This window comes from Habropoda laboriosa, unplaced genomic scaffold, assembly GCF_001263275.1.
Source record: "Habropoda laboriosa isolate 0110345459 unplaced genomic scaffold, ASM126327v1 scaffold153, whole genome shotgun sequence".
Taxonomy (NCBI): domain Eukaryota; kingdom Metazoa; phylum Arthropoda; class Insecta; order Hymenoptera; family Apidae; genus Habropoda; species Habropoda laboriosa.
The window spans coordinates 18077-40869 of record NW_017100272.1 but is presented as its reverse complement, the minus strand read 5'-3'; the positions used below and the strand labels follow the sequence as shown (position 1 = coordinate 40869).

At 45.1% G+C, this 22793-nt stretch overlaps 1 protein-coding gene across 1 annotated transcript in view; it reads left to right on the top strand.

Annotated features, from left to right (window-relative positions):
- LOC108573521 (bestrophin-3) overlaps positions 1-20486 on the top strand; it is a 61748-nt gene extending 41262 nt beyond the window's left edge. The window contains exons 5-10 of the mRNA XM_017935982.1: positions 12312-12550; positions 17255-17386; positions 17472-17579; positions 17681-17941; positions 18090-18348; positions 19240-20486. Of these exons, the coding sequence (XP_017791471.1) occupies positions 12312-12550; positions 17255-17386; positions 17472-17579; positions 17681-17941; positions 18090-18348; positions 19240-20330 (2090 nt within the window). The 3' untranslated portion in view covers positions 20331-20486. The remainder of the gene's footprint in view (positions 1-12311; positions 12551-17254; positions 17387-17471; positions 17580-17680; positions 17942-18089; positions 18349-19239) is intronic.
- The last annotated feature ends 2307 nt before the right edge of the window (positions 20487-22793 follow it).

The following is a 22793-nucleotide window of genomic DNA, read 5'->3' as shown; positions in this document are numbered from 1 at the left end:
AAAATTAGGAAATTAAAAAATTTTAAATTTTAAAAATATAAAATTAAATTAGGAAATTAGGGGATGGCTTTTCGTGTTATTCGTGCTACGTGAGAGTTGCCTACGTTTACGAATCCATGCTACATGGAAACCATTTAAAAGAATATCGTGTTAAAGGAGGACGATCGCAATTTTTGCCCCATGTTACATGTACAAGAGGATTGGCTGTACCAAAATGTTCTTATACGTACTGCAGTTGCCCTGAAAGACCTCTAAATACGTAAACGCAAAAATAGAAAAACAATTCCTCTCAGCGCACGCTTTATCCTAATAAGTGTAAACACGCGCGTCATTGCACATCTGACCGTTGGAAGGGTCAGCTTTCTTATTCCACGAATAGGGAGGAAAAAAACGCGAGTGACCGTTCCACAGACGCTCACGTTTCGCTAGTTCTGCGCGAGTCTATTTACGGACGCGAACGTGGGACGTGGATGTGTCTCGAAAACGCGACAAGGAAGTATAACTGTTTTGGTTGTAAACGGTTGAACAATTCCCGAAGTCGAAAACAACCGATAACATCTCTCAAGTTTCTATCCAGTCTTTGATTTTTTTCTTCAATGTTTATAGCACTGTTGCCTACGTTCGTAGCGAGAGGTTACGTAACAATTGTTACTGGCATGCTGTATTAAAACGTTACTTCGCTTTCTATGAGTAATCCTATCTGTTATTCATCGTTAAACGTTTCGACTCTATACTGTGTATGTATTTGCATCCACGCGTCGATTGACAGTGGTGAGAAGTTGAAACGAAGATCGATGAATTCGATTGAAAAGTTATCCTCGAATAATTCGGCAACGGAAGAACGCGATTCGATTCGACTCGAGTCCGATATGCTTCCTTGCCGATCATTGCTACTTCAAGGATGTACGGCTAATTAACACACACGCCAGAGTTCCTATACGATTAAACGATACTCTTATGGTAACAAGGACGATTTAACGACAAATGTACGCGAATTCTTTCCAAAAGGAGTGGGGCGCGAAGATTTTTGGCATGCCCCCGCGGAATTACAATTAGTCCTTAATAAGTAATTCGTATGGATCCATTGTATGTTAAACGTCGGTGTATTTGCACCACGGAACCGTTATTTAATCGAAATCGAGACGTGTGTCATGTCTACCCTTGAGGCGGTTCGACCGAACATTTGTAACTGTGCGTACGTCGACAGAAACGTTATTTATATCGTACGTCTGCCTCAAATCGTTAACTTCGTGTTTCAACACTTTCTTTTCATCCTTGGAAACTTCGAAGGAATGCACGAGTCGTTTTCGTTCTATCCTTGTTTACCGATAGAGCGAGACGAAAGTGTACACACACGAGTTTCGAAGGTTGACGACGAATTTTCGAAACTTTGATAGGCATGCAGACCGTTAAATGGTTATATAACTCACCATCTTCGTTGTCTGTCATTTAGCGTAGAACGTTGCCCTGACGTATTGCACCCTTGTTTCTGCAGATTTTCTCGAATAAGTAATCCAAATTTTGCTTGCACCGCACTTTGCGCACTTTAATATAACGACCATGTTTTCACTGTACACGTATCACCACTATTTCTTTCACTTCACATCGTTAGGATATTTGTGCACAAAAGGATAACTGCGTCGTTAGTAGATACGATTTTAACACGTTCAAATACCGAATAGAATATACACTACACTGATAACCGTAGCCACTGAGAATTATTACCAACTATAATTGACGTAACTGCTCCCCACAACATAAACGAATCGATGTATGTTTTGTTCGAAAGAAGTGTCGCGTTACACATATTATGAGAAATGTACCACAAGTTACAAAACATCGTACTGCCCACCGGTCTGTTCACGTGCAATTTCAATTCCGGTTAACTACACCGATAAGCCGCGAATTGTTACGTATAACACTTTGTTTGACGCGTACACACGTAGATGAGACGAATCGCGATAGATATAGGTACGTTCTGCCATACGAACAACAAAATTCGCAACGAAATGCAGAATGCTTCAGACGCGACGTTTGTAAAGCACTCCGCACGCCATATTTGATGCCCGCGATGAAGCGCGCGCAACTGCTTGTATTAATTATTAGGGCGGTATTTTTGAATTAATGTTTCATATATTAAAACGTGCATTTCATTTGAATTCGAATTTTATATTTAAAAATAACTTCAATTTGAAACTGAATATTTGAATAGTTTCACTTTATGATTCGAATATTAAAATTTGAGTATCTTAAATTGGCTGAATTTAAATCTTGAATAATTTGAATTTGAATGGTCCAATTCAAATGGTGCTCTCTTTAACGGCAGTGGGTGAGTTCAAATGGTGCTTACTTTAACGGCATTGGCTGGACTCAAATTTTCAATATTCGAATTTCATTGGTCAGTTTTCAAGCTCGAATAATTTGAATTTGATTGGTCCAATAGGCTGACTTCAAATTTTCGAATAGTTTGAATTTCATTAGCTGAATTTCGAATCTGATTGGTGGAATTTGAACATTTAAATTCGAATTTGATCGATTCACTTAAATATGGGTAAGATTGAATTTTAAAGATGTTCCCACGTTCGTTACGAGTTTTACACGAAAACTGAACGCGAGAATCTGTCCATAGCCGGCTTCCACAATTACGCTTACGGTACCGGTAGGCGCACAGAAGAAGCCGTTTCCTGGGATGCAAAAGAAAGACACAAATCTACGCGGTTTTTGTGAATCGGCGCGGCGGCGGCAATGATGCGCTTGTCGACTAGAAATAGCACGCATTTTTCCACCACCGATTCCGCGAATCTTCCATGAACATGAGTACGCTATAGGCTCCTCGTAGCCGTGGAAATAAGTGACGAGCAGCAACAACAAGAAACGATCCTTCCGTGGAATTATCTCCGTGTACACGTGAACATGTCAGCATCACGCACGAGAGTCGTCGAAAGAAACGCGTCGGTCTGTCGGTCGGTGAAAGAAGAGAAGCATCGCGGCGAAGACGATCCAAATCCGTTTTACCAGCGTCCGCTGGAAACGGGCCTTACTGTCTCGCCAGCAAAACGCCGTGGATCGCCGCGTGAGATCTCCATCAATAATTCATGCAGCGAGAACGCGTTCGCGTTCTCCGCGGACTTTGAGGGGAAAAAAAGTAATGGAAACCGCTCTGGATACTCGACGTCGAAACGCGCCGGGTTGCTAACACCAAGATGTAATTGCGATTTTGCGGTGTTACGTCCTTTCCGAAGGATTACGCCGATATTTATGGTCGTGTAAATAAAACATGGTGTATACCTACCCTGCCATGATCTTGAGAAACGAGGAAGCTAGGGTTATGTTCGAGGGAACGTTGCTTTTCGTTTCTTCGTCCGATACGTTAAGTTTATTCCGACGTCGAACAATATATCCTCTTCTTCTCTTAATTCAGACAAATGGGATATTTTCGCGAAAAAAAGCCACCTCTATTTTTCTGCAAACGTGAAACGCAGCTTGGGGAACAAACTGCGTTTCAACGGGAAGATGGAGTGGTAGAAATAGTAAACATTGTTAGGTTCTATTTATAACATTGAACCGGAGTTCTTCTTCGAAACGCATCGAGTAAAAGTCGACTGGCGCTCGGCGTGCAATCCTCGGCCACCAAGTGCAATGAGTATTCCACGCGTAACAGTAGGAAAACGTGCGCACGGCAGATTTTAGACCGCTTAAATTGCAAACGATTCTATTTACCAGTCGCATCGCAACGTGACCGTTATGGTCGTTGACTTTCGCGGAGACTTGCGAAAGACGCGGATGCAAATCACCGTGCTGACACGGAATCTCGTATCAGCCGACAAGAAGAAAGAAAAAAAACAAGTCTCCTCGAAGAATCCCCCGGGTACTAATTAACACAGCCTCCAGTTCCGACAGGCATCGCAGAGTTTGTCCAAAAAAGCTTGTCCTAGCCGGCTAATCGTTTTCTCCGAAGAACGCGCCTCCTGTTCGCCAAGTTTAATTTTAGAATATTACGCTATTTAACGATCGGCGATAAACGAAAGCGCCGAGATGCAGGAGAGTAAGGGACTATTAAAAGACGCGGCTGAAGAGAGGAATTCCTCGAATATCTTCAAGGATCGATTGGACTTTCAACGTGGCGACAGGTACACCAGATAGGCAGATAAACAGAAAGAGAGAGAGAGAGAGAGAGATATTCTCGAACGCAATTAGAATTAGCATTCCGATCTGGAAATTGCGCCGCTACCCGTAGATAGTCAACTACCGAAAGAATTCTCGAGAGCTGGGTCGGGCAAGGAGTAAATCGAGCGTTTAGACTCGCGCCGCCAGGCAATTTTCACGTGCGTCCGGGTAATTTTCAAGAAGCGAGTCGAGAGAGACCGCTTAGAAACGCGGAGCGCCGGCGCCGGCGCCAGTTCCTCATCCTTTTCCTTTTCCCTCTTGGCTCGTTTTGCTCGCCGCCGACCGGACCAGCGCCATGTAGTTTAACCATCTATTCCCGGACACCGTGGCGAGTGGACGTTACAACAGGCTTCTTCTTACTACCTGCCTTCCACGTCGTCGTCGTCGTCGTCGTCTTCTTGCTCATCTCCGTTGCTTTTTCTTTCCCCTCCCCCTACGTCGATCTCTCTCTCCTTCCTCTCGCATAGAAATAACCCGCGTCGCGGTAATTACAGTCCATCTGGAGTGCCGATACTGTGCCATTTGATAAGATAATCACCGGACTGTCTTTCAACTTCCTCGGAAGGTCTCTCGGGACCGATTCTCTTTCGTCTCCACCGCGTCGCGTGAATTTCTTCTTAGATATACGCCACGACCTCTCATCGTTTCCCATTCATTTTCACCGTTACAGTGGCGCCTCGCGTCTTTCCACGATCGACACCGTTTCTCCGTCGTTTATTATCCGCCCTTTGTTAGAACCAGTTACATCCACGATATGCCTCTTAACGACCTTGCTCCTCCATCGTCTACCCATGTTTCAACGATCGTTACGTCGAAACAGTAAGACGTAATCGTAGGATCCTCTTCTACGTTCAATCCGAGATCTATATGTGTATATTTGAACGAGCAGTGGCCGCTCGTGTCCTGGACACCGTAGACGACGTTAAATATAGCCAGACGTAATGAGAGCCATAATCTATCTCTGGCTGCAGGTGGTAATTGGTTAGACTAGCGGGTACATCGAGCCCGCGAGAGTGGCGCACGGTGGTAGCGCGCGACCCAGCCATCATCATCATTATCCCGAAGATCGGCGTCGTCATCGTCGTGACCGTTCGCGACGCGCTCGGTAAGAAACATCGAAAACCCGTTTCCTCTTCTTCTTCTTCTTCTTCTTCTTCTACGTCGTTTCTTCTCCAACGTCGAGTTGTTGCATCGCTGGTCATCCATCGTCCCTCTTTCTCTCTCTCGGTCGACCGTAATACGGCGCACGCGCTACCTATATTTAGCACAAATTATTGTCCCGACGAGAGAGTTTCTCCTGCTATTATATCGACCGATCGAGCACCGTACGATGTGCAGGAAAATAATTAACCGGCGCGCGACCCGTTCCTAGGTAGATTACGATCGCGAGATTTAAGAGGTGTCGACGCGCGTGGAAAATCGACGAGCACAATGGCCGCGGTTCCGAGGCTGTCGCCTGGGAACGGAAATCCAGCGGAATTAGCGGATAGTTAAACGCGAGTATTTCAGGTAGATGGAAAGTTTGGCTCTGGAATTGTGAATCGAGAGAGGAAAAATGGTACGCTCGAAATGTTGAGAGAAATTGTATACACGGTAGGTTAAAATTAACGGAACACTCTAGCCCACTGGTTCTACTTCCTTGACCTTTCCACGAACAGTTATAACGCACGCTTTCTTCGTGGTGTGCGCAGCCACGGTTGATACCTTTGAAATGCCGGAAAATACGTTTACTTGGAGACATCCTTGAGGCGAATCGGCCTTCGCGAAGGTCGGACCTTGGTCTGTACGAACTTGAACGAAGGAAAGGAAAGGACCAATGAAACTGACCTGCTCTCACATGGAACACGCGTTTCTCGGTCCACGATACTCTGCGAATTCTGTGAATTTTCGTAGTGTAGAGATAGTGATTGCACGTGATCACGTGTCAAAAACGTTATCGATCAAACTGGTCGATGACGAATAGCACAGGCATCTCGCAACTGTGTAAATCGGCTGTATTTCCTTATTCTCTTATTCTGCCAGGTTTTACGATTCCTCGAAGTGCCACGCCGCGTGCGTCAAAAGGGAATAAAGTAGCGGTTTGAATCGATATTTTTCGCATTTAGAAGTAACGCGTTCCAGGTAAAACGGTTCCGAATTAGTGGCGATAAAATTTACCGGTGTTTACAAACCGTCCCGTGGAACAATTAAGAGCAACACACGTTCAGGTGGAATTCCCTGAGAGAGAGAGTAGAATAAGATTTATAAGAAGGAACGTGAACAACTCGCTCCGAGAGTTAGGAATAATCTAAAAATCAATCTTCATAGAAAATTATGCGTTTTCGCGAAGATCTCGAAATAATCAGATCGATGCGATATTTTCTCGTTATTGTTTAGCTTGTTTCGCCGTTCCCAGGCGTTGGAGTAAGGTTCCAACGAAATTTCACCGGCCGTACCTTTTGTACGGTTCGGTTGATAGTGAAATCGTTAGTGGCGTACCGTGGCTATCCTATCACTGTACACGTGCGAGCAAACAGTACACGCCTTTACAGTCGGGCGTGGACTGGTCGATTTTCTCTTTGGCAGCGGGCACTATTTGACACACAGTGCGCATCCTCGGTCGCGTGTGCCCGCAATGATTTAAACTTGCCCGCGTCTAATTACGCGCCGATATTTCCTAATCAGTCCAGTTTCACCGGCGCCAACCGACGATAGCGTGGCTTGGCTGGCTGCTCGATCGTGCGCGCCAAAAACGCTTCGTACCGCGATGTCGCGGAAAACCTATCGTGTTCATTCTCGTCAGTTCACGAGAAATTTTAACTCTCTAAATATGGATTCAACGATGGTTTCCTTGAAAGAAAGATCGTTGAATCTATAACGAGAGAGATGAAAGTTAAAATACAATATCAACTGTCGCCAAGGAAGTTCATCATTTTTCCGGAAAACCACGGTTTTCCCGAGCACCGGCGCCAACCGACGATAGCGTGGCTTGGCTGGCTGCTCGATCGTGTGCGCCAAAAACGCTTCGTACCGCGATGTCGCGGAAAACCTATCGTGTTCATTCTCGTCAGTTCACGAGAGATTTTAACTCTCTAAATATGGATTCAACGATGGTTTCCTTGAAAAAAAGATCGTTGAATCTATAACGAGAGAGATGAAAGTTAAAATACAATATCAACTGTCGCCAAGGAAGTTCATAATTTTTCCGGAAAACCACGGTTTTCCCGAGAAAAAAAAAGAACCGCGGTGTCGCACGTCCAGAGAACCTAACAAGTTCATAAGAAGACAGTTTACGTGGTACTTGAACCCTCCCATTACGCACTCTACGACGTTTCCCTTAAAAAAGGAAAAGAAGGATCGTAATTATATCACGGTGATGAATTAGTACGTTCGACTGCACGTTGTGATTCAGGCTTAAAGACGTAACGAAGAGGACAGAGGACTGGTTTCTCCTCCGAAGGATGCTCTTGATCGTGGATCCAGTACGGTGAGACGAAGGAGGCAAAGGACGAGAAGAAAGAGAGACGAAGGAACACGGTTGATTTTTTACCTTCGTGGCGACCTTGCCAGCCGAGCAAGGATCCTCGCGTTTATTGACCCCGACAAGCATTCTCCTCTTTAAGCCCGCTGTGCATCCCAGAGTCGTTCCCTCTCTCGCTTATCTTCGTTCTTCAGCTGATGTGCTTTCGAGAGGTAAACATCCTCCAGAAACGAGTACGGCCTCTTCTTATTCGTCGAAGCCGTTTCAGTCGGTGAACTTGTCCGTTCGTTCCCTCGTCCATGTAATTTTCTACGATTCTACTCGACTCTCCATGATCGTCGTAATCGTTTCTGAAAATCGAACTGTTTCGCTACTTTTGCACTACTGTTACCCGTTACGTGCTCGCCTGAACGATTAAAATGATAATGGATCGCCGAGTTTGCCGACGTTCATCCATTTTATCGTCTTTGTTGCTCGATACTCTGATCAAGAGTCATTAATAACTTTCGTACACACACGTGCACAACATCGTACGGTTCGTGTTATAGCAATGACTACGTAAGATTCGTGTTACCGACGTCCATGCTCCAAGTGGGAACGACTCGCGTCAAGGACCGCTTCCAGTACACACGCGAATGCTTTCGTTAATTAACGTCGATTTCGTCTCGTTAGCGGCTGTTAAACCTACTCGAGCAACCGACGATGCTTCTTCGAAATTCCTCATCGTGTCGTCGACTTTTTTCGTCGAGAATACATACGTACAATCGTATCGGTCGATTGCAAAAGTTCGTGTCCGATTTGAAAATAAAGCACAATCGGTGTGTGCAAAAGCAGATTTCGTTTGAAACTGAAATGGAACGAAACGAATGAAACAGAAGCGGTGTATCTTTCGATAGGAGTGTAACATTACGCTGAAAGAAGCATCTGTGTCGAAGTCGATAAGGTTCTCGCCACCTTCGAAAATCAGGCAGGAACTTTTGCAATCATCCAATAGATTGGTCGCGAAACTAAATCGCGGAGGCGGTGTTTTCGTCGTTGCTACAGTCTCTAGTCGATTCCACGGGCGAATCGTAAAAATCCCGTGAAAGTGGGCATAAATTACTTCCTCGCGACGATTAGTCCCCGGCGCGCGCGCGCGCACTTTCGAAAAATTTCGTTTCGAGCGGACAGAGCGTCGCGTCGTCGGCGTCGCGCATACTTTTTCGCGCGCAAAATCGCCGAGTGTGACGTGCGAAAGCGACCGAGTTTCGCTAAGCCCGAACGAGCGTAAATATTTCCTTTAAAACACCGGTGGGGGGGAAAACCTGACCGCGAGTCATGCATGCATTTCCCGGGACCGGTTTCTTCTTTCGAGTTATTTCTACCGCACAATTTCAGATCGTCACTTTTCTTCCTTTTTTTTTTCTTTCACCGTTCATTGTTCCACGTTCGTTTCGTCGCGACGCAATCGATTCGACGTGGATCGTGAACGGTCCCTCGCGAGAGAGCGTGTTGGAAGGATTAGAAAAAAGAGAGAAGAATCGAAAATGGTAGATTTAATGGATCAGTCCCGAGTAAGTACATACTATGTAGCGGTTTGGCCAAGCTCGCGCAAACACCGTACTCGCGACATCGCCGCGTGACTCATACGATGAGTTATCGCTCACGACTCTCGGTTGCAAATTCTCGAACTCATTGTATAGAAGCCATGTGACCATGCGATTGCATCAAGGTCGTACACACCGAATAAAGAACAGATTGCATATCGATCCAGCCGATAGAACCGTTCTCCGTCCGTGCGAAACGCTCGCGTGGCGTTCATTGTCGATTTTGTTCCATCGAAGATCGATAACGGCGAACGGCTGAAATGCCGCCGATTCATTCTACCGAGTAAGTACAAATATTCGATCAGGTGAAAAGGATTGCGGGATTTGGTAGTTCGCGAGGGAGTCGAGGCAAATGTAATTTAAGTGGGGAAAGAAAAAGGAATAAATTGTACAAGTTGATAAATACAATTGTATAATATTTTATGCTAATATATAAAATAAAATATTGAAAACTAAATAATATTAAATAGAAAACCTAAATAATGAAATTGTTTTTTAAGTAAATTTAAAATTTACACGATAATCGGTTAGGAATTTATGACTGCAGAAATGAACGTATTCGAAAATAAATGCGAATAACTTAAATTAAATTACGATCGTAGAAATATGGATCGAAATAATGTCAGTTTCCTCTGATTTTTCCAAGGAACGATACGCCTTTCGCCTTTTCAAAACTAAACAGATCTCTTAAAGAGATCTATAGGTACCATTTCTTCGACCACCCACGCGATCGACATAAATTCTTTCTCGTCCGCGAATTCGTGTAACGAGGATAAATGGAAAAATTCTACTACCGAAACGAGCTGATAATCGCAAGAAATGGTCCGTGGTACACAGGAAGGCGAGCACGTATCTCGAGCCATATTGGTTTGAACGGCAGTTTACGCGCGTCGCTTTTTGCGATTAAGGTCATTACCTGAACCTGCTCCCATGCGACTACGCTACAACAGGTATGTAGGAACATGTGTGCCACCATTAATAACTACACGTCGACACTTGCGTTTCTTTGATCGTCGCCAGACCGTTTCTTCAGGCTGGCTCTACGTGTCGCACCAACCACGCCACGAGTTATTTCGATAACAGGAGGATGGCGTCGTGTTTTTTCGACAGTCTCTACCACTATACAGAACTTCGTTACGGATAACGTCCACGAGAACACGCCTGTTCCTCTCTACCTCTGACAATAAAAAGATTCCCTCGTTCGAGAGAGAAATTACCGCGTTCCCGTTAACCGATCGGATATACCGATCGGAGCCATAGTTACGGCGCTCACCTGCGGTCGCCGTCACTTTTAACATCGTTTCTTTCTATTCCGTTCCTCTCGTTTTTCCTCCTCCTTATTTCGCCCGCGGGAACGATCGTTAACGCGTCCATCTCGAGAGGATCGCGTTGCATCCATAAAACACGAAACGTCGCGTAACACGTTCGATCTTACGTTACAGCCTGTCGTTCCTCATTTTGCTCGCTCTAGGAAACGTTATCGCGGTTCTGCGCTCGTTTCTATTGCAAAGAGGTGTTTCGATAGGATACAGGAAATCGAGAGACGTTTAACGAAGTTAATTGGCTGGCAGAGAGAGAGAAGAAATGAGCGTTGTTTAAAGAAAAAGATAGCAAGTATGAAAAGTAATCGTGTGTACAGCCATGATATTCTTGCAAGAAAGTGGAAGCTTGTGAAATCGACGGTTATTTATGAGAGGTGTTTTTTTCTCACAGTTTTTCTCTCCTTTTCTTCTCATTATTCGTTTGCACCGTTGGCCACGGGAGGCACATCGATTTCGAGGTCGCTCGCTAATTATCGCCGCGTTGAACTCTCCGAGCTGCGTTAGACGATCTACCATATGGCGTATTTGCTACTTAACTTAGAGACACCCTGTACACATTATGTACAATATCTCATTTCGTAATGTGTAAAATTACAAAAAACCGTCTTTACACGTAATACGTTGGCCAATAGCGATCGTTAACTCGTAGCATAATCGAACAGAGAGTGATAGAGAAAGAGAGAGAGAGAGATGTTTCTTTTAAAAGTCAGCCACGCTACGTGAGCGTTGCAAAAAATTTCACTATCTTATCGAGCCACGTTCTCTTCGAGAGAATTCGTTGTTTCGCTGTGCAGCGCAAAAGTTTCTATATCCTCGCTAATTGCAGCCGCAACGCTATCTCGCCTCTAGAAATATCGGCCAAATGTTACATAATGTAAACACGTAATGCGGATCGTGAACGGAAACCGGCGGCGGCTTAGGCATTCTTTTCTACAGCCGAGAGTGTTTGGTTCGCTTTCGGCAAATCCTCGGATACTTATTCTCGGCTAACTATTTCACGCGGCTGACTAATAAACGTATTCTCGATTTCGCTGCGTGCAGTGTGCAGCCTTCCCCACGTGTTCCATGTTTACGAGCCGTTCACGTGAGCTGCCGCAAGCAATTACATAATCGTTACCTCAGAGGACTGATAAACAATCGTCCTTTCTTCCTGCAAGCAACGAATGGAGGTCTTTCGACGATATTCTCGGAAAAATCCTCCGTTTCGTAGCTTCTCGCCAGATTACACGCAGATTGAAACGTTACCAAGTGTACTGTACAGCGGTAACACGATAGGAAACGTCACGTTCGCGAAGAGACATCGTCTGCTACGAGATTGAACGGGCAGGCACGAATAATATACAGGCACACGTGTCAGAGACGCAGAGATCGAAAAGGTTCGCAAAGTTTCGTGTGCATTTGCATTCACGTAACGAGCAAACGTTTGCGGCGGATGCACGCGCGAAAGTCGCTCTGTGTGGTATACCGATCGCTCGATAAAGCGGCACGTATGCATACGTGTTCGTCGATTAACGAACCGTCAAGTCGCGAGGATGAATTTATGTGAAAGAGGGACAGAGAGAGGCTGACCTATCGCTTGTTACTCACGTTCGATAACGATCGTCTAAACAGAGACACTCTGTCGGCGAGAATTCGGTAAGAACCGTGTGTTCGGTGAAAGTTCGCGAGGTAGAGATCTCTATATACACCTGGTTTCTTCGATCGCGATATCGCGTCTCGTCACGTCGAAAGTTTTACAAACAGAGTGAAAATAATCCCCGTTGTGATCTGTTGCAGGTCTAATGATGGAATCGGAGAAGAAGATCTTCGAGATGATGAACAAGAAGGCGGCCATGTCGAAGTATTGGATGCCGTTGGTATGGGCGACCAATATTATAAACAGAGCCAGGAGAGAAGCCTTGATAACCAGCGACCAAGTAGTGCAAACCCTCCTTGTCGAGCTGAGCGACATCCGGAAGAGGCTTGGCGCGCTCATTGGTTACGACACCGTTTGCGTTCCTCTCGTTTACACTCAGGTGGGTACCGCGATTTTCTGCAAACTGTGTCGCATAGGTCCCGCTAGTGATACTCTGTCAACTCGTTCTGGACATGTGACCCACGTGAATAATCTTGTCATGGATGACAGGGAGAAGGAAAAATTGAGTAGATGGTGTGACACGTTGTGGGTCAACGAGAGATACTCAAAGTGACCTCTTTGGGTCATTCCAGTATGGTTGACAAAAAGATTGAATCGATGGCGTGACACATTATAGGTTGTCGAGTGACACTCCAAGTGACCTGTTTGGGTCATTCCAGTATGGTTGACGAAAAGATTGAATAGACAGTGCGACCCATTGTGGGTCGTCGAGTGACACTCAAAGTGACCTCTTTGGGTCATTCCAGTATGGTTGACAAAAAGATTGAATCGATGGCGTGACCCATTGTGGGTCGTCGAGTGACATTCCAAGTGACCTGTTTGGGTCATTCCAGTATGGTTGACGAAAAGATTGAATAGACGGCGTGACCCATTGTGGGTCATTGAGTGATACTCCAAATGACTCACGTGGATCATTTTGTCAGGGATGACAGGAAAAATTGAGTAGATGGTGTGACCCATTGTGGGTCATCGAGTGACACTCAAAGTAATCTGTTTGGGTCATTCCAGTATGGTTGACGAAAAGATTGAATAGACGGCGTGACCCATTGTGGGTCATCGAGTGATACTCCAAGTGACTCACGTGGATCATTTTGTCAGGGATGACAGGAAAAATTGAGTAGATGGTGTGACCCATTGTGGGTCATCGAGTGATACTCAAAGTAATCTGTTTGGGTCATTTTAGTATGGTTGACAAAAAGATTGAATAGACTCACGTCATTGAATGTGACTCACGTGGATCATTTCATCCTGTATGAGAAAAAAGATTGAATGGTGGGTCACTATATTTTTTTATAACTTTCTACGAAAAGACACGTACGCTTGCCAGATAAAAGGGTTGAAAACTGAAAATTAGAGTAACTTTGGTAAAATCGAACCGTTCCGAACGTGTTAATACTCTACCGAACGAGCCAAGAAATACTTGAAAACGCGAATGTGGTCAAACAGGAGATAACTCGTAAGGCAAACAATACGTCGTTTGTCGGTACGGAATTTGAGAATTCGCTTGGTAATAGATTCTCTCACTTTTCTCTTTGACAAGCGTTACAAAAGTTAAGATTTAATCAAGGAACGGCTGTACATGTTACGCCGTGTTCAATCTCATTCAGGAATCGTTAAGAAGCGGGATAATTGCGCGCGGCGTTTATCGCCATTGAGAAATTCCGTGTGGTTTGCGCGAACGTCTTCATCTCGAGCTGCTTCTCATCATTACCACTTCGTCGCTTCTGATACTGTTGACAGTGTGCACCGCACGCTTGCGTAACTCTTAATTCCTCCTGTTGGCTTCTCTCAACAATAACGCCGTTTTCTCTCGCTATGCACTTCCTCTTGATCAATTCTCATTTCCAACAGAATCTCTCCTTGTCTTCTTCCACTCGTCGAATCTCCCCTTTTTTTCTCTCTCCCCCGTTTCGAGGTTCTTTGGAGAAGAGTTTAAGCGTGTTGTTACGGTGCATTTCTGTTTGATCACCGGTTAAATCGTTCCTCGCTGCAAGAAGTTAACGAGCTTCGAGGTAGTCGCGATCATTAGAAAGTACGTCACCTCGTTGCAACACGATATCATCGATAAAAGGCTCGATGCGTAATTGTGGAGGCCGCGAACAGAGGCTGGAAATCATTCATTTAATCCTCGCCTGGGTAACGTTATCCAGGCTCGTATCGTAAACGTTCGATCACCACGGTTGTTCTTTTATCCGGTTCGAAGGACTTGGCGATTCGTTGCATCAAAACAGTAGCGGCAAGTGAAATAGGTCCGTTCTCGGAAAACACGGTTTCGTAGTCGCAATTAACTCGCACGTATATGTATTGTGCAACGTTAATTGCTCATCAACTAACGTCCCTAATTGTCGACTGCCGTCATTTTCGCTGTATCAAACAGCCCGCTGATGTCTCGACATCTTTGTTCACCCTTTTGATAAATTACCATTTCACGTGTGACATTCGTTCTGCAAAGGGATCCCTCGAAAAATCGACGAATCGACAGAGGTCCGAGGAGCCACAGAAAACCAACTCGTTCGTTGTGCAAGATTGCGTCGCAGGTTACAAAGGACAACGACAGTGTGCGCGTGAAATTCAGCGACGAAGAGGAAAGGCAACGCGTGAAAAGATCGATCGACTTTTTCCTCGAAGGAAAGATCAATTTCCTCGAGCTTCGTTATCGACTATATTTAGATCAATAACAAACGATGGGATAAACCGTTCAATTAGTCAGCGACTCGTTTCTATTCGCTTTGCTCGTGCTCCTCACATAAATTACCACCGGTAACAGCACTCTACCGGTGATTCGTATTAATTTATCAATCGACAAAGAAACGCTTCGAATTCCAAGCAGGAAAATGGAATAGCTGTTTGAAAATTCGTTCCACGAGATTTGTACAGTGGTAATTTATTAACCGTAGACGGTTTCATTACGAAGATTTCGCTAGGTGTATAAACACTTTTGTGAAAATTACCCTGGAATTAGCGACGAGAACGTAGGGAACGTTGAAGAATTAGAGACTCGGGTGTAATTATGTTCTTCTTGGTAGTTTCGTATGGTGAAACAGAAGAACGGACATGGAATAAGTTCATCTTTCACTATACGAATCACGTCTTCGCTCTCTAAGTCGGCATAAAATCGCAAGGTTACGCGCAAACCGGCATGCAGAACCGTATAATGATACGTTTACCTGAAACGCCGTTCGACCTGTATGTTTTGTCCATCCACCATCGGTTACCGCGAACGTTTTGAATAGCAAGTGTCTGCTTACTCGGTGTTTCGTCAATTTGCGAAGACAGAAGAGGCCGGAGAACAGAACGAGAGAGAGCAATTTACCTGGGACGCGACAATGCGCTTTAATTACCAACCAAACTACCTTTGTCTCTCATTTCGTTCGAAACAGCTGTTCAAGCAAGACGTTCAATTGTCGACGACAAATTTTTACGCGGGAACGTAAACATTCCTCAATAGAGGAAATTTGTAGAGTACAGTGTAACCTCAGGTATTCGAAAAATATAATAGAAAATTCTGAAGTAGTAGTGTGAATCGCTCCATAAATCAGGATCTCGTCATTCACTTCATTTCGTCTCAACATAGGCTTTGTATCGTTATCATACAACTTTCAATTTCTATCGTTTTATTCCGTTATCAGTTTTAGTTCAATTTTCGTATTTTATTATCGGTTATTTTCTTACGCCTAATAAAAATTCTGAAATAGTCCTGTGAACTGCTCCAAAAATCAGGATCTCGTCATTCTCTTCACTTCGTCTCGTTATTATATTTCTATAGTTTTATTTCGTTATTACTTAAATTTTCATATTTTACCATCAATTGTTTCCGTCACCATTTTCTCACGCCTAATAAATAAATGAATTTTTACCATAAGCGTACTAATGCACAGCGTTCGGTATTTTTCGCGGTTTTGAGTACTCGTGAAAGATCCAGCAACCTTTCCCCGCGAATACAAAAGTCTCACCGTACATCACGTCCCGTTAATTAATTTCATTGTCAGATTTTTACAAAGGAATGCTTTCGCGTACAAATGGCCGCACGGTGGATGGCGCGTAAGCGAAGAAGGCGATGCACACCGCATGGTCAAGGACGGCAAATGAGTCGCGCGACAATCTCGTCGCGGCGCGACGTCGTCGATGCGGCGGAAATGATTTCGCAGCCAGTTCGACGCGCCTCGCTTCGAGCGTTTCGCTCCACCAACGGATGATCAAAGTTTCCAGATACCCCGTTGTTCTTTTTCCCCTTTTTCACTCCTAACAAGCCTTTTGCATAAACCGTCGTTTCCTGGTGGCCTTCGACGAGGAAAGGCGGTGCTCTTGATGACCTTGATATGATTTCATCCAAACCTGTTCGCTGGCGCGCGTGCACGCGCGTGAAAAAAGAGAAGAAAGAGGACGAAACGATCGATCGAAGGAGAACCACCCGCCAAACTGCTGACCCTGTTTGAAATTGCACACCCTTCTAGAAAAAGATCGGGACATTTTCACCCCACGAGGTTGTTCACATCTACTCTTTCGTCGATTTTTCACATCGTCGTTATTTCCCCTAACGAGAAAACCTCGTTTCATATTTTGCAAGGAAATTAGGTACTCGCGCGTGGCGAAGTTTCGCAAAAGGATTCTCGGTAAAAAGAAACGAAGAAAGTGAGTCTGAGAGAAGAGATATTTATAGCGATGTGCGAGCAACCCACGGTGTGTCTGATGCTACTTGTTTCTTATCGGCACGATCGCTTTTGTCTCTCCGCTCCTCCTCGATCCGCAGAAAGTGTCCAACAATCGTTCCAGGAATCGACAGAAAATGACGCAACCGATTGATGTTCGTCTATAAATTTCTGTCGTTTAATTCACCTGTTCCTCCTCCTCCACCTCTCGCCACCGACAAACCGTTTGATTAACAAACCGTATAACGACGCTGTTTCGTGTTTTTCATTCCTTTTCCTCCTTCCTTTATCGCGAAATTATCCACGCCGTTTAATTTTACTTATCCAATTATTATAATCATCCACCTACGCAATATCGTTTCTCAAGACCGTCGCGATAGTCACGCCGATAATCGAACGAGTTTTCAACATCGCCTCCTTTACGATTCTTCCAGGTAGTTACGCTATCGTTGTACGCGTACTTCTTTTCCGCCCTGCTCGGCAGACAATTCATCGAGCGCACAGACGTCGGTGGTGGAAAATACGAGGAACCGGACATGTATTTCCCGTTTTTCACGGCTCTACAGGTAAGAAAACCACTTCTCGCGAAGCAACGTTAAAAAAACGACCAATCTTCTTTTTACGTATCCATGAAATTCTCGATCGTTTCAGTTCTGTTTCTACGTGGGATGGTTAAAAGTCGCCGAGGTGTTGATCAATCCTTTCGGAGAGGACGACGACGACATCGAGCTGAACTGGTTGATAGATCGTCACATCAAGGTACAATTCCGAAACTTTCTTCTTCTTCCATATTTCGATCGATCGTTCCATCGAATCGGAGAGTCTGATAATTTCTCGTTTCGACGACGCACACGAAACAGGCAGGCTACATGATCGTGGACGAAATGCACGAGGAGCATCCCGAGCTGTTGAAGGATCAGTACTGGGACGAGGTCGTGCCGAAAGATTTACCGTACACGGTGGCCAGCGAGCAGTACAGGCGAGAGGAGCCGAAAGGATCCGCCGAGCATTATAAGGTCAAAGACAGCGACGCTTTGTACGCGAACGTCATGCTCGGCACACAGATACACAACCACGTACAGCATCGCAAGACCCATCAGGATGACATGTACGCCGATTACGTAAGTGAACGTCACGAGATGAACTTGAGAGTCCGGCGATACACCCTGCCTTTGACTATATTTGTCGATTCGACGATCCGACAAGCATCAATGAAAAAGGAAGGATAATTCGATGCTTATGCGCTTTTTTTGTGCATTTTTTTTGCAGGAAAGTGTGGATACTCCATTGGTGGAGCGGAGGAAAAATTGGCTTCAACGACAGATCACCAGAATGGGCTCGGTTCGTAGCTCATCGACTACTTACAGCAGCGGAGGTGGTTTCTTCTCCAGGAATCGACACAACAGCGTTTACAGCAGTCCCGAAACCGGCGGGCTACCGCAGACGAATAATCCTAATTTGAAGATGTCGCTCTACGATAGATTAGTCGGGAGGAAGAGTATTCGAAGTCAAAGAATGGGTCGACAAGGTAAACGATCGATAAAATTGCATTATTCTAGTTCCACGAGGTGGAGATGAATCAAAGGTGAATCTGTCGATGGTAACGTACACCGGCAATAGTGTCAACGTTTCTGAAAACGTGCTCGTCTCGTAATCACGGTTGATTTCCAGGTTGTTTAAACGATAATGGCGCAAACTTACGCAATACTCCCACACAGTGTAACAGTATATCTGGCAGTTTCTGTGAATTAATCTTGCGCGCTGATTGTGCGATACGTTACGCTCGGCGAAGTCATTCAACAGAAAAATTCCTGGAAGTTTATCGAGGGGGGGAGGCAAAAAAGAGCAGCGCAAGAAGATCGATTAATATCGACCTTATTTCCGTTCTTCTTCACTTGACATTCCTCGTCCGATGCGTTCTTGCCGATCCCCGAGACGAGAAAAACTTTCAATGAAAGTCTCGCGAATGTTCGAATGCTTTCCCCACCTAACTCTACTCGCACCAAGTCTACACGTATTATGCAACCGGTAACCTTGTGCAACCTGAACAATTTCCGCAATTGCGAATTGCGCTTCTCGCAAAAAAAAAAAAAGAAAAAACTTTCCACAGACCTTGTGCTTCTTTCTTCGCCTCTCACTCTCCGATCGATCGGTGAGAGAAAAAAAGGAAAAGCCACCGAGCAATTACACATCCTTTCCTCGACTCTCCTTCCATTTCGATCGAAGACACGTTCGTTTCCTCGTTCCTAGCGGTAAAACTGTACCCAACCGTACGAAAATTAGCGTGATCATCGTTAGCCTCGATAATACCCGGTGTCGGCGCCACGGATTAATTTAATCGGTTCGCCTTAATCGAGACACGACCTCGATCACACTGTCACGGAGCTCTCTAATTCCTCTTGGTTCTCTCTATCCGTAGCCACCATGACGAAGCTGAACTCGGTGCCAGTTTCTCTGAAGAATCGACCCCGCATACCGACGCCGGACGTGACGAAAGAGGTGGTCGACCGTGAACAGAGACTCGCTCTATCCGCGACGAACGCGGCCAACATCGGCGCAGGTGTCGTCGGTGTGATACCAGCGAACGGACATTATCCAACGGACCTACCCGTGGTGCAGGTCGTGCTTTCACCTATTCAAGAGACAGAAGGCACTCCTGCGCAAGGAAAATCCGGCGCGGCAGCCTTGGCGCAGGCTGTACTGTCGCCAACTTTAACCAGCGCTGGTTTAGTCGCTCCTGTCACCCTGACACCGGTCACCATGAGTCAGTTGACGCAATTAGGCCTGGTGACGACAACCTCGGCCTCCATGATCAAGCCACCGAACCACATCAACGGTGTACAAGCTACGTTAACCGAGGTGAACAGCAGCGAGGAGGAAGGTTCTGGTAGTGGAAGCAGCAGGAGCGGCAGTATCGCGGGACAGGAAGAACGTTCCACACCTTTGATCAGTCAAGACAGAAGCACACCTCTTATCGGGGAGAACGCTAGTACTTTGGGTAGCAACGGTAGCTCGCCGATTTTCGATAGTTACAGCGATCGTTCTCCAATCCTGATGAATCCTGAGAAATTAGGTTACGTAGTCACTACCGTACCTACTATGCAGGATAACAAGACGGGAACAGATCCACGTGGCAGAAGATCAGCTTCTCTACCTGGACCACCTGTTGCACAGTGCAGAGAAGACAGGAGTATGTCTCTCCCTCAATCACCGGGTCTTCAACCGAGGGAGAATCGTGCTGCTTCGGTGTCACACGGTCACGAACCACCTAACATAGACAGGCTAATGGTACACGCCAACAGGGACCTTAGACCAAGGACCAACAGTATAGGCCACGATCTCTGTAGACCTAATCATCGTATGCAGGATAACTCGAGGAAGATCAGCAGCGTTTCTTGTACCAACGCCTCGTTGTCTAGCGGATTAGGTACTACTACACCTGCTGCTTCTAACATAATGCCAACAACAGCACCGGGAGCGGGCAGCAAGAGAGGAGAGGTGTACGTTTGACGCGTGAACCTATAGACATTGTCGTAAAATTCACATGGACGAGTCTGTCGCACTTGCCTGAAATCCAAATTCCGTCCATTATTGTGCGATCATCTGGGTCGGTGCGTAGCTTTCGTACTGCGCGGTGAGAGTTAGGAAGTAATTTTCGCGCGAACCGACGGCGATGTACATTTCTTTTTTCTTTTATCGAACGATCGTGTCGCCGTGTTGTAAATACGATCTTAACTTATGAGGAACTTGGATCGACGAGGTAGCTAATTACGAGATGTGAATTTGCCACTGATAGAGTGAGAGTCAGACTGCGTGGAACTGTGTACCGCATACTAATCGTTCCGTGATCGTATGCGTTCGTGGCAACGACAGAGATCGGGAACCGAGATTCACCGATTTCTTCTTCGCAGAAATCGCTAGAAGTCGCTTCTCTCTCCCTTTTTTCTTTCTATCGGACGTGCAATAATGCGGCAGCGACGAAACCGACGCGTAATCGACAATCACGAAAGCAGCGTGTCGCTCTCGCGTTCTTAGGATAGAGAAACTGTACCGTACACGCGACACGTGGAAGAAAGGAGCAGATGTCGCGGAATACATTACCATAGAGACACCTTGTATACAAGAGGATACATCGTGCAAGCTGCACTTTGGCTATGTTGTAACATTGTGATACGAACTGTATTTTTTTCTACGACACGCGCAACATTTCAGAAGAAGAAGTGTTACGTTTGTTCTCTTCTTCTTCTTCTTCTTCCTCTTCTTGTAAATATAGCCGATCTTGTCGCGAGACGCAACAAGACTCGTCGTTTTCGCGCCTCTCGAGAGCCAGGTGCGAGGATTTTCTCGCTCACCTGCGCCGACTACGTATTTAATATTCGACGCGGTAAATAGGAATACTGTACAGGGAACTCGATGTTTACTGTAACGCGGGAATGGCACGAAACGCGCGTTCGTTCGGAGCAGAGGGAAACGACGGGCGCATACGGTACGTACGAGCACGCGAAGTTTGCCATATTTGCCATACTCGGAGAGACACTTCGCGTAGAAAATTGCGTGCAGACGGGAGGAATTGCGATTCTTCTTTAAGTTTCGACCTATAACGACGCGACATTTTACCGTTTATTATTCCATAACTGTTAGGGACTGTTAAGTTAGTTAGTGGAACGCTCATGGACTTGTGTGAGTGTGCGCGTAGAGCAAGTGCGATTCAACGTGCTGGATCATTTAAAAAATGAATATTCCAACATTTCATTTTTCATTGAGTTTATTTCGTTTCTTTTGTATTTTACAAGTGCGCTTGCCTCTTATCAGTCGCGTGTTCCATTTCCGCGCCATTTTTTCAAACGCGCAGCAAGCTCAAGTCTAACTTGTTTTGTTTTTGTTCTTTTTTTTTTTATTAAGAACTCGACGTTGATAGACCACTTTAGTTGTAAGTAATCGAAAGATGGGTGTACATGGGAGAAATCGAGCTGGCGAACGAGCCTAACGCACCTGTACATAGTAGAGAAATTAAGTTAAGATTATTTTTGGTGTATGAGATTATGAACCAGCTCAAGGGTATACTTGATGCAAATCGCGAGCATCGTTTTAGTTATCGTTCACTTTCGCGAGGTAGCCTGAAGTGCAAACTATGTAAATACACGGGCGTACTTTTCGATCGACCTTTTTGCTATACAGTTTCGTCGTAATTTAAACGAACATTTAATTTAACAATACCGATATTGTCTATTTCGTGGACAAAGAAACGTTCTGCTATGTGTATTCTCTCGTTGATATCCGGGAGTCGATAAATCATGGTTACTGGCGGTTTGGAAAAAAAAGAGGAAAGAGAGAAAAAGAACAGTTGACCATGAATAGGTATGTTTATATAAGCGTGCAAGCGTTTTTGTTAAGATTTGAACGTTGTTGATACGGAGAAAAAATGCTGTCGAGCAAGATTATACACGCGCTCGTTAAAAAGTTTCAACTGGAATGCGCTCTGTGCTACGAATAGAAGGTAAAAGTAGAGCGTTTTCATCGTCCCGACGAGCATTCGTTCGTTTATTACTCAAATGTACCACGTCCATGGACTTCGAACAAAATAGGGGCGCAATCCGGAGTTGTAGATATTTAACCCACAGTATTTGTATATATATATATGTATATCACATCCCGCTCTCGTTATGATATCTCCGATCTGGGACTTCCTTTGAGCTACATTGGTAGAAGAATTGTTTCGGTGCCCGAGTCGCGTCAGCGTGATGTAAACGGATCACATGTAAGAATAGTAACACATTATTCTTATTATCTATATTCTGCAATACAAAAATAAACGTTTACAAAAGCACCGATTCGTTGCTTTCATTGTGGACCGGTTTGAAAATTCCTGATATCCTTGGCAGTGGAGCACTCCGAAGGAAACCTAAGATTTCCTGGCACTTTGCACGGAAAAAATATTGGAAATTTTCAAAATTCATTTTTTTTTATTTGTAT